This window comes from Phacochoerus africanus, chromosome 2 (assembly GCF_016906955.1).
Source record: "Phacochoerus africanus isolate WHEZ1 chromosome 2, ROS_Pafr_v1, whole genome shotgun sequence".
Lineage (NCBI taxonomy): Eukaryota > Metazoa > Chordata > Mammalia > Artiodactyla > Suidae > Phacochoerus > Phacochoerus africanus.
In genome coordinates, this window is record NC_062545.1 from 75,540,212 (window position 1) to 75,554,507 (window position 14,296).

General features: G+C 38.7%; 1 protein-coding gene across 1 annotated transcript in view; it reads right to left on the reverse strand.

Annotated features, from left to right (window-relative positions):
* The window catches only part of AK9 (adenylate kinase 9), a 130,710-nt gene that overhangs the window by 15,325 nt on the left and 101,089 nt on the right, over positions 1-14,296 (reverse strand). The window contains exons 27-29 of the mRNA XM_047769141.1: positions 10,045-10,251; positions 9,467-9,685; positions 2,723-2,936 (exon numbers count right to left, since the gene is read on the reverse strand). Of these exons, the coding sequence (XP_047625097.1) occupies positions 2,723-2,936; positions 9,467-9,685; positions 10,045-10,251 (640 nt within the window). The remainder of the gene's footprint in view (positions 1-2,722; positions 2,937-9,466; positions 9,686-10,044; positions 10,252-14,296) is intronic.

Sequence of the window (14,296 nt, forward strand, 5' to 3'; positions counted from 1 at the left end):
CTTTTAAGTGTTTTCTTCCTTCTGTGAGAGGTAGAAAAAATTTTGAGAGTTTTCCAAGGCATCCTATGTGTACTAATAATATTTGGTATTATGTCCAAAATAATAACATAATGCTCCTGTGTCTCTGCCTTGTACCATTTCCCTGTCGATTCACTGATGGCTCCAGGCTGCAATCTTGTAGAGTTATTGGCAGTTAGTCCTCTAGGAAATAATTTTTAAAAATTATAATGGCTCACCTGACATTTTATTTTATTTTATTATTATTATTTTTTTGTCTTTTTGCCTTTTCTAGGGCCATTCCCGCCGCATATGGAGGTTCCCAGGCTAGGGGTCTAATCAGAGCTGTAGCCGCCGGCCTACGCCAGAGCCACAGCAACTCAGGATCCAAGCAGCATCTGCGATCTACACCACAGCTCATGGCAAGGCCGGATCCTGAACCCACTGAGCAAGGCCAAGGATTGAACCCGCAACCTCATGGTTCCTAGTCGGATTCATTAACCACTGAGGCATGAGGGGAATTCCAGACACCTGACATTTTAATAGTAACTTACAGCTTATGAGGTAATATTTCTTCCATGATTTTGATATTTTCAACTATTCCATCAAATAGGTAGAGTAGGTACTGAAATTCCAGATAAGAGAACTAAAATGAAATGATTTGTCCAAAGGTATGTAGATGTTGCCACTGATTGAAAGAGGACACAACTTTGGACTTCTGCTAAGTGAAACGACAGACAATGGCTTGCAGTTACCATTAACTGTGGGCGTGCTCTGATGAGGTTTACAAACCTTCCTCATCACTGTCTGGAGACAGCAGCATGTAGAGGACACTGAATTCACTTGGTCTCATGGAGAATGCAGCTTATCTGGCCACAATGAGGGCATCTGGAAGGGAACCCCCTGTGAGGACCTAAGAAGCCTTCATCTCAGCTTTGCCACAAACACTGGAGTCAGATCTATTACTTTTAAGCTATAAAAATAATTAAGATTTGGAGTTCTCCCTGTTGCACAGTGGGTTAAGAATCCCACTGCAGCAGCTCAGGTCACTGTGGAGGTTTGGGTTCGATCCCTGGCCTGGTGCAGTGGGTTAAAGGACCAAGCATAGGTGGCAGCTGTGGCTTAGATTCAATCTCTGACCTGGGAACTTCCATATGCTGTGGGTGCAGCCATAAAAAACAATTGTTTATAATTTGACATTTTGTTTAAAAATTAACCTATATTTCAAAAGGAAATAAGAAATCAAACTGTCTACATTTTACTTTTTGCTGTGGTTGCAGGATCTTATTTTGAACGGCAATGTTCAGCTTTCTTTGGGAAATTTTATCTTTCTGGACATTGAGAACACAATTATTAAAACTCTTCATTATGTTAAGAAGTTTAAATGGGGAAAACAAACGTTTCATCTGAAAAGCGAGGTAGGACACGAAACTCCCTTTTCTAATTTCTGGTAACAAATTTATCTTTGACCTCATCTTTCTCTTTCCTGCTGTATGCAGTCAGTCATTAAGTCCTGGGGTTCTTCTTTTAAATGTCTCTGGAGTCAGCCCTTTCCCATTTTATTCTCATTGCAACCAACCACTTTTTACTTATTTATTTTTAAAATGATTTTTATTTTTTCAATTGTAGTTGGTTTGCAGTGTTCTGCCAATTTCTACTATACAGCTAAGTGACTTGTGGTTGCCAAGAGGGAGGGGGAGGGAGTGGGATGGACTGGGAGTCTGGGGTTAAGAGATGAGACCAATGACTCTTCATGTTATTATCATGTCATCTTGAAGTATAATACTCACCTATTGTTGGACCATTTGTCTTAAAGAAAAACCACAGACCACAGTCTCAAGTTATGCAAAATTCAAATTCAGTTTACCAAATGCCTTTTTCAGCAATGACTAAGATAATGGGTTTTCATTCACTCTTTAAATTATTTAATAGATTATATTTATAAAATTTTTAAGCTAATAAAAGCTTAGTATACTCTTATTTGACTATATTTATAAATAACATTCGTTTGTAATTTCTTTTCTTCTATTATCTTGGTTAGGTTTTGCTATCAGGGTCATGCTAATTTTCAAATGAATTTGTATTTTTTATACCTTTTTAATTGTATGAACTATATAACTTAAAAAAAAGAAACTGAAAAATAAATTGAACAGCTTACTGTCTTTTCCATTGCTCTGAAAATGCTTATAAAAACACAGGAAGTATTGGGAGTTCCTGTCATGGCTCAGTGGTTAACGAATCCGACTAGGAACCATAAGGTTGTGGGTTCCATCCCTGGCCTTGCTCAGTGGGTTAAGGATCCGGCATTGCTGTGAGCTGTGGTGTAGGTTGCAGACGCGGCTCGGATCCCGCATTGCTGTGGCTCTGGTGTAGGCCGGCGGCTACAGCTCTGATTAGACCCCTAGCCTGGGAACCTCCATATGCCATGGGAGTGGCCCTACAAAAAGGCAAAAAGACAAAAATAAATAAAATAAAAACATAGGAAATATCTCCTGAGTTTTTAATTCTTTGAAAGTTTGACACAACTTCCCTCCAAAACCATTGGATCCTGGGCTGTATTGGAGTGGGGCTATATTTTTGAATGCTTTCTCTTCAGTGGTTATTGACGTTTAGGTTCTCTATCTCTTTTTGAGTCAGTTTTGATAGTTGGTTTCCTGAAAAAGTGGTCCTGGTTTTTAGGAGATTATTTTATATTTAAGGATAACAAAAGCCAACACATCCTTACCTGTAGTTTTCCCAGATTTTGGAGGCCCGACGATTGCAATCCTAATGGGCATAGTAGGCTTAGGTTTGGGTTGGCGGATATATTTGATTGGGTTCTTGATAAATTTTTCTTTAGTTTCCTTACTAGATAAAAAATAAATATACTGACGATGGATTACAGGATAAAGTGGATTCTCTGAATTTTCAATTGGCTTGATTGTCTCCCCTTCACTTAGCTGCAATATGTACACAATTGAATTCATAAGTTAGCTTTATTTTAAATAGCATTTCCCCCAAATACATTTGAAAAAACAAATTTGTAAAATAAAATTGGGAGTTCCCATCATGGCTCAGAGGTAACAAACCCAACTAGTATCCATGAGGATTCTATCCCTGGCCTTGATCAGTGGGTTAAGGATCCACTGTTGCCGTGAGCTGTGGTGTAGGTAGAAGACAAGGCTTGGATCTGGAGTTGCTGTGGCTGTGGTGTAGGCCAGCAGCTGTAGCTCTGATTTGACCTCTAGCCTGGGAACCTCCATATGTTGAGGGTGTGGCCCTAAAAAGACAAAAACAGACAAACAAACAACAGAATCTGACTATAGTGGTATAGTTGGCAGCTGCGGCTCAGGTTTGATCTGGCCCAGGAACTTCAACATGCTGTGGGTCCAGCCATAAAAAAGAATGAAAAAAAATTAAATAAAGTAAGAAAATCTTTCTTATAGAATTATAAAACCAATACCATAATCAAATATTAATATTAAAAGACTGTGTAAAAAGAACAAATTATTTTATACCTACATGCAATAAATGTAGTTTTTCTTAAACGGCTTTCAGTTTCTGACAATTATAGTTCTTCCACTTCCTTCCTTATGTCTTTAGCATATACTGAATGTTTCTGTCAGGGAGTGTCAAGGTGTTTGGATATATTCATGGGCCAATTTATCTTCACAATCAGGTCCATTCCTAAGGTGGTAATGAATGGAAATGTGTCCTCCCCAAATCATCGTTTGAAGCTCTAACCCTCAAAGTGACTGTGTTTGGAGACAGGGCCTTTAAGAAGGTAACTCAGGTTAAATGAGGTCATAAGAGTGGAGTGCTAATCTAAGAAGTTTGGTGTCCTTGTAAGAAGAGAAAGAAACATCGGGCATGCATGAGATCAAAGGAAAAGCGCTGAAGACACAACGAGCAGTGGTGTCTACAAGCCAGGAAGAGAGACCTCACCAGAAAAACCAAGTCCGCTGGCACCTTGATCATGAAATTCCAGCCTCCAGAACAAGGAGAAAATATGTTTCTGTGGTTTAAGCCACCCGGTCTGTTACTCTATTACGGCAGCTTGAGAGACTAATACAGGTAGGGTCCTGGGTTATCTTTGGGGGTATACTGGAAGGACAAATCCTACTGGCTTCTCTTCCACATTTTTATACAGACAAAATCCTACTTATATAAAATCAAGAGCAGCCACAAAAGGGAAAAATACACCTAAAAGGCCACCTAAGGTGTCAATAAAGGATGGAGAGGGAGGAATAGCCCCACATCTTTGTGTTTGGGATGATGACAATGGGGTGATTAACTGGATATCTTTTTACAGCATCAGCCCTCCCTGGACTTGACAGAGCCGGTGGGGAACAGTAATAGGTCCTCCTTCAAAGTTACACCAGGACAGTTGTCACAGGTCAATGGTATTGTCATCATTCTTGGGCTGGAGTGATGTTTGTGGTTGGGAGTAGCTAGCTAGGGATAAGAAGAAACTCAGGGATGGGCTGGGAATGTCTGCTCTATGTCTTCTACTTGGTAATAAAAGAAAAGCTGAAAGTTTAATGATTCCATTTCAAATTCCCAAATTAAGTGTGAATTCTTATCATAGTTTCTGCTATTGACCAAAATATCTAGCATGTATCTTTCTCCTCTGTAGGAGGAGTACCCAAGGTGTCATCAAATCAGAAACATCAAATTGTCAGGCACCCAGAAAAATTCCCAACAGCCCTGAAAAATCATTATTCATATGCTTAAACCCTTCCTATTACCATGCACTTATTTCTCCACAAGGCATTTTTGAACAATCCTAATTATGTTTGGACATGGGCCCTTAAAGAGGTTTCTGACTTTGCCTGCTTCTTTCCCTCTTGCCCATCTCAAGGAGAAGGTTAGGGCTTAACTATTTCTCAAAAACTTTCTAGGTGATCCTAATACACGCATCTGATTCTCTATGGAGGGAACTGTCATAGTGTTTCAGCAAGATAATTTTAAAAGGTTTCTCTTGACGTCCTTATGGTTAAGATGAGAAAGATAACACAATTAAGCAGAACTGAAACTGATTATATCCATATCAACCAAGAAGGAGGTTTCAAGTAATATGCACATGGCTCCATTTTGGATCCCTTCCTCCAAAAGACTTTCTATCAATAGCTAATACTAGGAATACATGGTAATAACAGACATACCTTATATTAATTGCATGCTCACAAAAAACCAAGCACTGCTGCAAGCATTTTAACTCATTTAAAAATTGTAACAACATTGTGAGGGAGGTAGGGACTGTGCTTATTTTCATTGTGCAAATGGGAATGGCTCAGAGAGGTTGAGTAATTTGTCCAAGGTCACTCAGCTAGTAAGTGGTGGTTTTGAACTCAGGCAGTCTGGCTCCAGAGGCCATGGTCTTCTCCACTGTTCAACTTCATTGATGAAATAAGAAGTTACACTGGCTGAGAGGGTAGGTCATCATTATAGACATTCCTTCATTGTTGTTATCATACTTAATACAACCTGACAAGAACTTATCTGTTTACTGATTTATTGCCTCTCCTCCCTCTCCAACCCAACTAGAATATAAGCCCCATGACAAAAAGAACCTTGTCTGTTTTCTTCACTGTTTTATTCCCAGGGTCTGGAAGAGTGGCTGGTATGTTCTTGGTTAGGATGAGTTGGAAACCATCCCACATTTGAAATTACTGAATTCTAATTACATTAAATCTGTCCACACTACATAAGAACACAGTGCTTAGAAATAAGTTTGTGATGAATATTAAAGGCACATTTTGTATGGTATTTGCACTTCCTAGGGATTTTATATTCTTGTATTTGACCACAGTGGCCAGATGGCATTATTCTCCCATCTTAAAGGTGAAGAAACAGAATCAAAGAGTTTAAATGACTTGCCTAAAATTAGATAGCAAATCAGTGCCAGAGCTCAGTTTTCTAGATATCTAGTTTGAAAACATTTCTACTACTATCTTCTTCTACTGAGTTAAAACCACATTGGGACTGGATTATCTCTACAGAAATAGATGAAAGAAATGTAAACCCTTCAATGACTTTTCCTACTTCAGAAAGGCAAAATGATAGCTAGTTAAGAATATTGTCTAGCGCCACAACCGCTCAAAACCTATGGGATGCTGCGAAAGCAGTGCTCAGAGGGAAATTTATTGCAATACAGGCCTTTCTCAAAAAAGAAGAAAGATCCCAAATTGACAACTTAACCCTCCACCTAAATGAATTAGAAAAAGAAGAACAAAAAAGGCCTAAAGTCAGCAGAAGGAAGGAAATTATAAAGATCAAAGAAGAAATCCATAAAATAGAGACTCAAAAAACAATAGAGAAAATTAATAAAACCAAGAGCTGGTTCTTTGAAAAGGTAAACAAAATTGACAAACCCCTGGCCAGACTCACTAAAAAGAGGAGAGAAAGAACCCAAATAACCAAAATTATAAAGCAAAAAGGAGAAATCACAACGGATACAGAAGAAATACAAAAAACCATAAGAGAATACTATGAACAACTATATGGCAACAAGTTTGACAATCTGGAAGAAATGGACAATTTTCTAGAATCTTACAGCCTGCCAAAACTGAATCAAGTACAAACAGACCAACAGAACAGACCGATCACTAGAAATGAAATTGAAGAGGTCATAAAATCACTCCCTACAAATAAAAGTCCAGGACCAGATGGCTTCACAGGTGAATTTTATCAAACATATAAAGAGGAACTGATGCCCATCCTCCTTAAATTCTTTCAAAAGGTTGAAGAAGAAGGAATACTCCCAAAGACATTCTATGATGCCACCATCACCCTCATTCCAAAACCAGACAGAGATACCACCAAAAAAGAAAACTATCGCCCAATATTATTGATGAATATAGATGCAAAAATTCTCAACAAAATCTTAGCCAACCGAATCCAACAACATACCAAAAAAAGTATACACCATGACCAGGTTGGGTTCATCCCAGGTTCACAAGGATGGTTCAACATACGCAAATCAATCAGCATCATACACCACATTAACAAAAAAAAAGTCAAAAATCATATGATCATCTCAATAGATGCAGAAAAAGCATTTGACAAAGTCCAACATCCATTCATGATCAAGACCCTCGCCAAAGTGGGTATAGAGGGAACATTCCTGAATATAATCAAAGCCATTTATGATAAACCCACAGCAAATATAATCCTCAATGGGGAAAAACTGAAAGCCTTCTCACTCCAATCTGGAACAAGACAGGGATGCCCACTCTCACCACTGCTCTTCAACATCGTTTTAGAAGTCCTATCCACAGCAATTAGACAAACAAAAGCAATAAAAGGCATCCATATAGGAAGAGAAGAGATAAAACTGTCACTGTATGCAGATGACATGATACTATACATAGAAAACCCTAAGGACTCAACCCCAAAACTCCTTGAACTGATCAACAAATTCAGCAAAGTAGCAGGATATAAGATTAACATTCAGAAGTCAGTTGCATTTCTGTATACCAGCAATGAAATATTAGAAAAGGAATACAAAAATATAATACCTTTTAAAATTGCACCCCACAAAATCAAATACCTCGGAATACACCTGACCAAAGAGGTAAAGGACCTATATGCTGAGAACTATAAAACTTTAATCAAAGAAATCAAAGAAGATGTAAAGAAATGGAAAGATATTCCATGTTCCTGGATTGGGAAAATCAACATTGTAAAAATGGCCATACTACCCAAAGCAATCTACAGATTCAATGCAATCCCTATCAAATGACCCAGGACATTTTTCACAGAACTAGAACAAACAATCCAAACATTTATATGGAACCACAAAAGACCCAGAATCGCCAAAGCAATCCTGAGAAACAAAAACCAAGCAGGAGGCATAACTCTCCCAGACTTCAAGAAATACTACAAAGCCACAGTCATCAAGACAGTGTGGTACTGGTATCAAAACAGACAGACAGACAGACCAATGGAACAGAATAGAGAATCCGGAAATAAACCCTGACACCTATGGTCAATTAATCTTTGACAAGGGAGGCAAGAACATAAAATGGGAAAAAGAAAGTCTATTCAGCAAGCATTGCTGGGAAACCTGGACAGCTGCATGCAAAGCAATGAAACTAGAACACACCCTCACACCATGCACAAAAATAAACTCAAAATGGCTGAAAGACTTAAACATACGACAGGACACCATCAAACTCCTAGAAGAAAACATAGGCAAAACACTCTCTGACATCAACATCATGAATATTTTCTCAGGTCAGTCTCCCAAAGCAATAGAAATTAGAGCAAAAATAAACCCAGGGACCTCATCAAACTGAAAAGCTTTTGCACAGCAAAGGAAACCAAAAAGAAAACAAAAAGACGACTTACAGAATGGGAGAAAATAGTTTCAAATGATGCAACCAACAAGGGCTTAATCTCTAGAATATATAAACAACTTATACAACCTAACAGCAAAAAAGCCAATCAATCAATGGAAAAATGGGCAAAAGACCTGAATAGACATTTCTCCAAAGAAGATATACAGATGGCCAACAAACACATGAGAAAATGCTCAACATCGCTGAGTATAAGAGAAATACAAATCAAAACTACCATGAGATACCACCTCACACCAGTCAGAATGGCCATCATTAATAAATCCACAAATAACAAGTGCTGGAGGGGCTATGGAGAAAAGGGAACCCTCCTGCACTGTTGGTGGGAATGTAAACTGGTACAGCCACTATGGAGAACAGTTTGGAGATACCTTAGAAATCTATACATAGAACTTCCATATGACCCCGCAATCCCACTCTTGGGCATCTATCCAGACAAGACTCTACTTAAAAGAGACACGTGCATCCGCATGTTCATTGCAGCACTATTCACAATAGCCAAGACATGGAAACAACCCAAATGTCCATCGACAGATGACTGGATTCGGAAGAAGTGGTATATATACACAATGGAATACTACTCAGCCATAAAAAAGAATGACATAATGCCATTTGCAGCAACATGGATGGAGCTAGAGAACCTCATACTGAGTGAAATGAGCCAGAAGGACAAAGATAAATACCATATGATATCACTTATAACTGGAATCTAATATCCAGCACAAATGAACATCTCCTCAGAAAAGAAAATCATGGACTTGGAGAAGAGACTTGTGGCTGCCTGATGGGAGGGAGAAGTGGGAGGGATCGGGAGCTTGGGCTTATCAGACACAACTTAGACTAGATCTACAAGGAGATCCTGCTGAATAGCATTGAGAACTTTGTCTAGATACTCATGTTGCAACAGAAGAAAGGGTGGGGGGAAAATGTAATTGTAATGTATACATGTAAGGATAACCTGACCCCCTTGCTGTACAGTGGGAAAAATATAATAATAAATAATTTAAAAAAAAAGAATATTGTCTAGCGCTTACAATTTTTTTTTTAAATTATCCACTGCCGCCTTCTTAGATATACTTAAAAAAAAAAAAAGGAAAGAAAATGGCTTTCAGATGCATTTGCTGACATACCTTTACAGGGTCCCAGTAGCCAAAGGAGCTTATATACTTGTAGGTAAACCTAAGCATTTTCTGGGCAAGGCGTGATGTTATTGGATAACATTTCTCAAAAATGCTCGCACGATTCTCCACCAGTGGTTTCAGTCTCATATTCAATACATATTGTACGATGTGGATTTTTCGAGCTCCATTAATGAGAATTACTGGTATCAAAAACTTCTCAAATTCTTCCTATGAGAAAAACCATAAAACCAAATATTTTTAGGGGGAAGGAGACTAGCAGCATTCCATCACAGCACATACACACTGCTGATAACTGACTCCTTCAGGCTAGAGAACAAATATTTTCTAGCTGCCAATTGGCTGTGTGTTGGCAGCTAAAACTTTTGACCCTATGTGACTTCCATGTTGTCCCTGATTTATTAACAAGTTTTTATAATTATAAGTGGTGCTGACAAAAGGTATGAAAGCCCTAAAAATATATATTTCTTTTGAAGTGTTAAAAAGAAAATCCAGGCATCAACCACAATGCTTTCGTCTCATTCTCAAACGTTATTTTTTTGAATTAGGAAAAATGAAAAAGTAATAACCTGTACTGTTTGTAAATTACTCATATCTGCTTCAAATTTTTCTCCTAGTTCACTTCTCAGGCGCTCGAGTGCATTGATTTCCTGCTCTTCATCTTCCTCACTCATCAGTTCCTCATCTTTTGGAAATTCATCTTCGAGGATATTCTCAATATCACCTTCCTCATCTTCAAGTTCTTCCTCACTCATGTCTTCATCTTCTCTAACAGTCTAAGGAAGAAAATCGTCTCTTTTATGATACGTATAAAATATGGAACAAATGACACTGCTAATTGATCATCTGGGATACTTTGGAATACGTAGATACTGGTGAGATGGATTGGTTAGAACATTCACCCATTGATACAGTGTTAAATATCTGGCACTCAGAAATGTAATGCCTTCAAGGCTGACACTATAGTGATCACATAAATAAAACAGACAAGATGTTAACTGCTAATATTTAATGCTAATAGTTGTGAGATTGTGACATGTTTTTCATTGTCTTCTGCAATAATGCTTAATGCCACTCAAAGAGTATTTAAAACTCCCTCGTCATGGTAGCTTGGACAAGATCAGTTTCCTCATTTGTAAAACAGGAATAAGGAAACTGCCTCCTCACATTTGTTGACTGCATTAAATAAGTTAACACATGTGAAGCTCTTCAAAAACTGTCTGGCACATGGTAAGCAGGAAATGATAGCTATTATTCCTATTACCGTGCTATCATAGCTATCACTGTCATTTTGCATAAAGCACTGTACTAATAGAATCATATCTGTCCCCCAGGAGGCTGCAGCTTATCGGAGAAAACAAGAATAATACACAAACGATTATTAAAGACCATGACAGGATTCTGATGCTAAGTAGTGTTGTATAGCCTCTAAGTGCTGTAGGTCAGCTTGCACAAAACCAAATCCTATTGTATCAATCCTCCTGCCCTACCACCATATGCTGCCCCCAAGTATTCCTTTCCCCGTTGGAGTGCTGCCTTCCAGTTGGAAACCTGGGAGTTATTCCTCGCTCTCCATCCCTGCACATCCAGTTTCCAAGGACCAGTTTCCACGTCTAAGTAACACTTAGACTCCCTCCTCCTTTCCAGGCCCGCTTCAATGTTTGCCCTCTCAGAATCTGTTGCCTCCTATCTTCTCGTTATTTCCTGATCTTTCTCACTGATTAGATCCTGCTTCCTTTCCAAGTCCCTGGAGGTGGGAATTGGATTTATAGTGCCTGGAGGAAGATGAGAGGATAGGAGCTCTTCCCTGCACTGTGCCCAGAAGCATGGCGTTGGGATGATGTTTATTTGAATTTTGAAACCATTTGGTTCCCTTACTACTTCTTCCTTTTTCTTGCACATTGACAATTATTTATCCTGAGATCTGATTTTCTAAGGATCACTGCAAGTATGGTAGGATGGGTCCACAATGCATCTGGGGACACCTTTGTTCAGGTGAACCTGTACTCACCTCTCCAGCTCTACCTCACAGCTCTTCCAAGTTGTTTGTTAATTTAAAAATGAAACCAGGAGTTCCCGTTGTGGCTCAGTGGTTAACGAATCTGACTGGGAACCATGAGGTTGCAGGTTTGATCCCTGGCCTTGCTCAGCGGGTTAAGGATCCGGCGTTGCCATGAGCTGTGGTGTAGGTTGCAGATGCGGCTCAGATCCCACACTGCTGTGGCTCTGGCATAGGCTTGGCAGCTACAGCTCTGATTCGACCCCTAGTCTGGGAACCTCCATATGCCATGGGTGCAGCCCTAGAAAAGGCAAAAAGACAAAAAAATAACAAAAAAATAAAACCATATGTTTAAAAATAAATTCATTTTTGCTATCAAGCTCAAATTATTTAGGGTAAAAAGACTTTCACACTCTCAGCCCTACTTCCACTCTCCTACTTGAAAAGGATCCTTTTGGATACACACAATTTTATTTCGTACATAAATGAAATTGTTCTATTTTCTGCAACTGGCTTAAAATAATTTAGGGATATAGTTAAATTCCTTTTTAAAATTTTATTTTATTTTATTTTACTTTTTGCTTTTTAGGGCTGAACCCTTGGCATATGGACATTCCCAGTCTAGGGGTTGATTCAGAGCTGTAGCTGCAGGCCTATACCACAGCCACAGCAATGCCAGATCCAAGCTGCATCTTCGGCCTACGCCACAGCTTACAGAGATGCTGGATTCTTAACCCACTGAGGGAAGTCAGGGATCAAACCTGCATCCTCATGGATACTAGTCGGGTTGTTTCTGCTGCACCACAATGGGAACTTCTAAATTTCTTTTTAGATTAGAATATACATCTCATGATTTTTTAAAGCCATTTTTGCATTTTTTTTAAAATGCGAGTTTTTGGTATTGTTAGGGTTCTATAGAAATCAGTTTATAAAGTAACAAAATAAATAGTAAAAGGTGGTCTTTTGATCCTTGGTTTCTCTTTCCTGCTAGTGATTTTGAGAAATTTAGCTGACTTACATTAGACCTCTTCTCTTTTTTCTTCTGCCCATTTCTCAGTTTAAGTCATATATTTAATTCTTAATTCTTCATGGAGTGCCTATAACTTTAAATTCTACCCCCAAATCTCTATTTATTGAATCATCACTTTTATGTGTGTATTTTTTGTTAAATAGATTTTTATTATAGTTGATTTACAATGTTCTGTCTGCTGTACAGCAAGTGACCCAGTCATATATACATATATGACTTTTTCTCATATTATTTTCCATGATGTTCTATCATAAGAGACTGAATATAGTTCCCTGTGCTGTACGCAGGATCTCATTACTTAAACTTTCTAAATATAATCGTTTGCATTAGGTGCAGTTTTTTTTGTCATTGCTTTTAATCATGCTACCAAGTCTCCCTTTCCCATCCCTTAACAACATCTGGAGCAGAATCTATACATTTCCAGACTCTTTGATTGTTAAAACATGCTCCAGTTCAGAATCTCCCACCTGATTCAGAGCATACCCTCCCCCACTGTGGGCTGCATCAGGCGCTGGCTCCTCCAGGATGAGCAAGTGAGAAAAGCAGCCAACAGCTTGGAACTAGGGCAGAGTTTCTAACCTCCTCTGGGTCACAGACCTCACTGGTCAGCTGATGAAAACTATAGAGACTTTCCTTATAAGTATATGCCTCCACATGTACTCCAATGTTCATTGCAGCACTATTTACAATAGCCAAGACATGGAAACAACCTAAATGTCCATCAACAGAGGAGTGGATCCAGAAGATGTGGTCCATATACCCAATGGAATATTACTCAGCCATCAAAAGAATGAAATACCAGCATTTTTAGCAACATGGAAGGACTTAGAAACTATCATGCTAAGTGAAGTCAGCCATACAATGAGACACCAACATCAAATGCTTTCACTGACATGTGGAATCTGAAAAAAGGACAGATGGAATTTCTTTGCAGAACAGATGCTGACTCACGGACATTGAAAAACTTATGGTCTCTGGAGGAGACAGTTTGGGGGGTGGGTGGATGTGCTTGGGCTGTGGGATGGAAATCCTGTGAAATCAGATTGTTATGATCATTATACAACTACAGATGTGGTAAATTCATTTGAGTAATAAAAAAAAGAAAAAAAAAAGAAAAAAAATAAGTATATGCCTCACATATACACATTTCCACCCAATTTCAAAGGGTTCAAGTCCCCTCAAAATCTTTTTTTTAAAGACTTTTATTTTTTCTATTATAGTTGATTTACAATGTTTTGTCAATTTCTGCTGTACAGCATAGTGACCCAGTCATACATATATACATTCTTTTTCTCATATTATCTTCCATCATGGTCTATCCCAAGAGACTGGATATAGTTCCTATGCTATACAGTACGACCTCACTGCTTAAACATTCTAAATGTACTAGTCTGCATTAGATGTATGTTTTGATTCCCCACAATTCAAGAGGATGTTCTTACTCTTCCTTCCACTTTTCCCTCTCTTCAGTTTCTAAATTTTTGTTTGCAATATTATTACTAGTATTATTATTATTTTGTCTTTTCAGGGCCAGACCCACAGCATATGGAGGTTCCCAGGCTAGGGGTCCAATCGGAGCTGTAGCTGCTGGCTTACACCACAGCCATAGCAATGTAGCATCTGAGCCGTGTCTGTGTCCTACACCACAGCTCAGGGCAACACTAGCTCCTTAACCTACTGAGCAAGGCCAGGGATCGAACCCACAACCATAATCAACCTCTGTTCATTCTACAGAGACCCTCTGGAGCAAGAGAGAGAAATGTGTGTGTGTGTGTATACCTGGCCTTGCTCA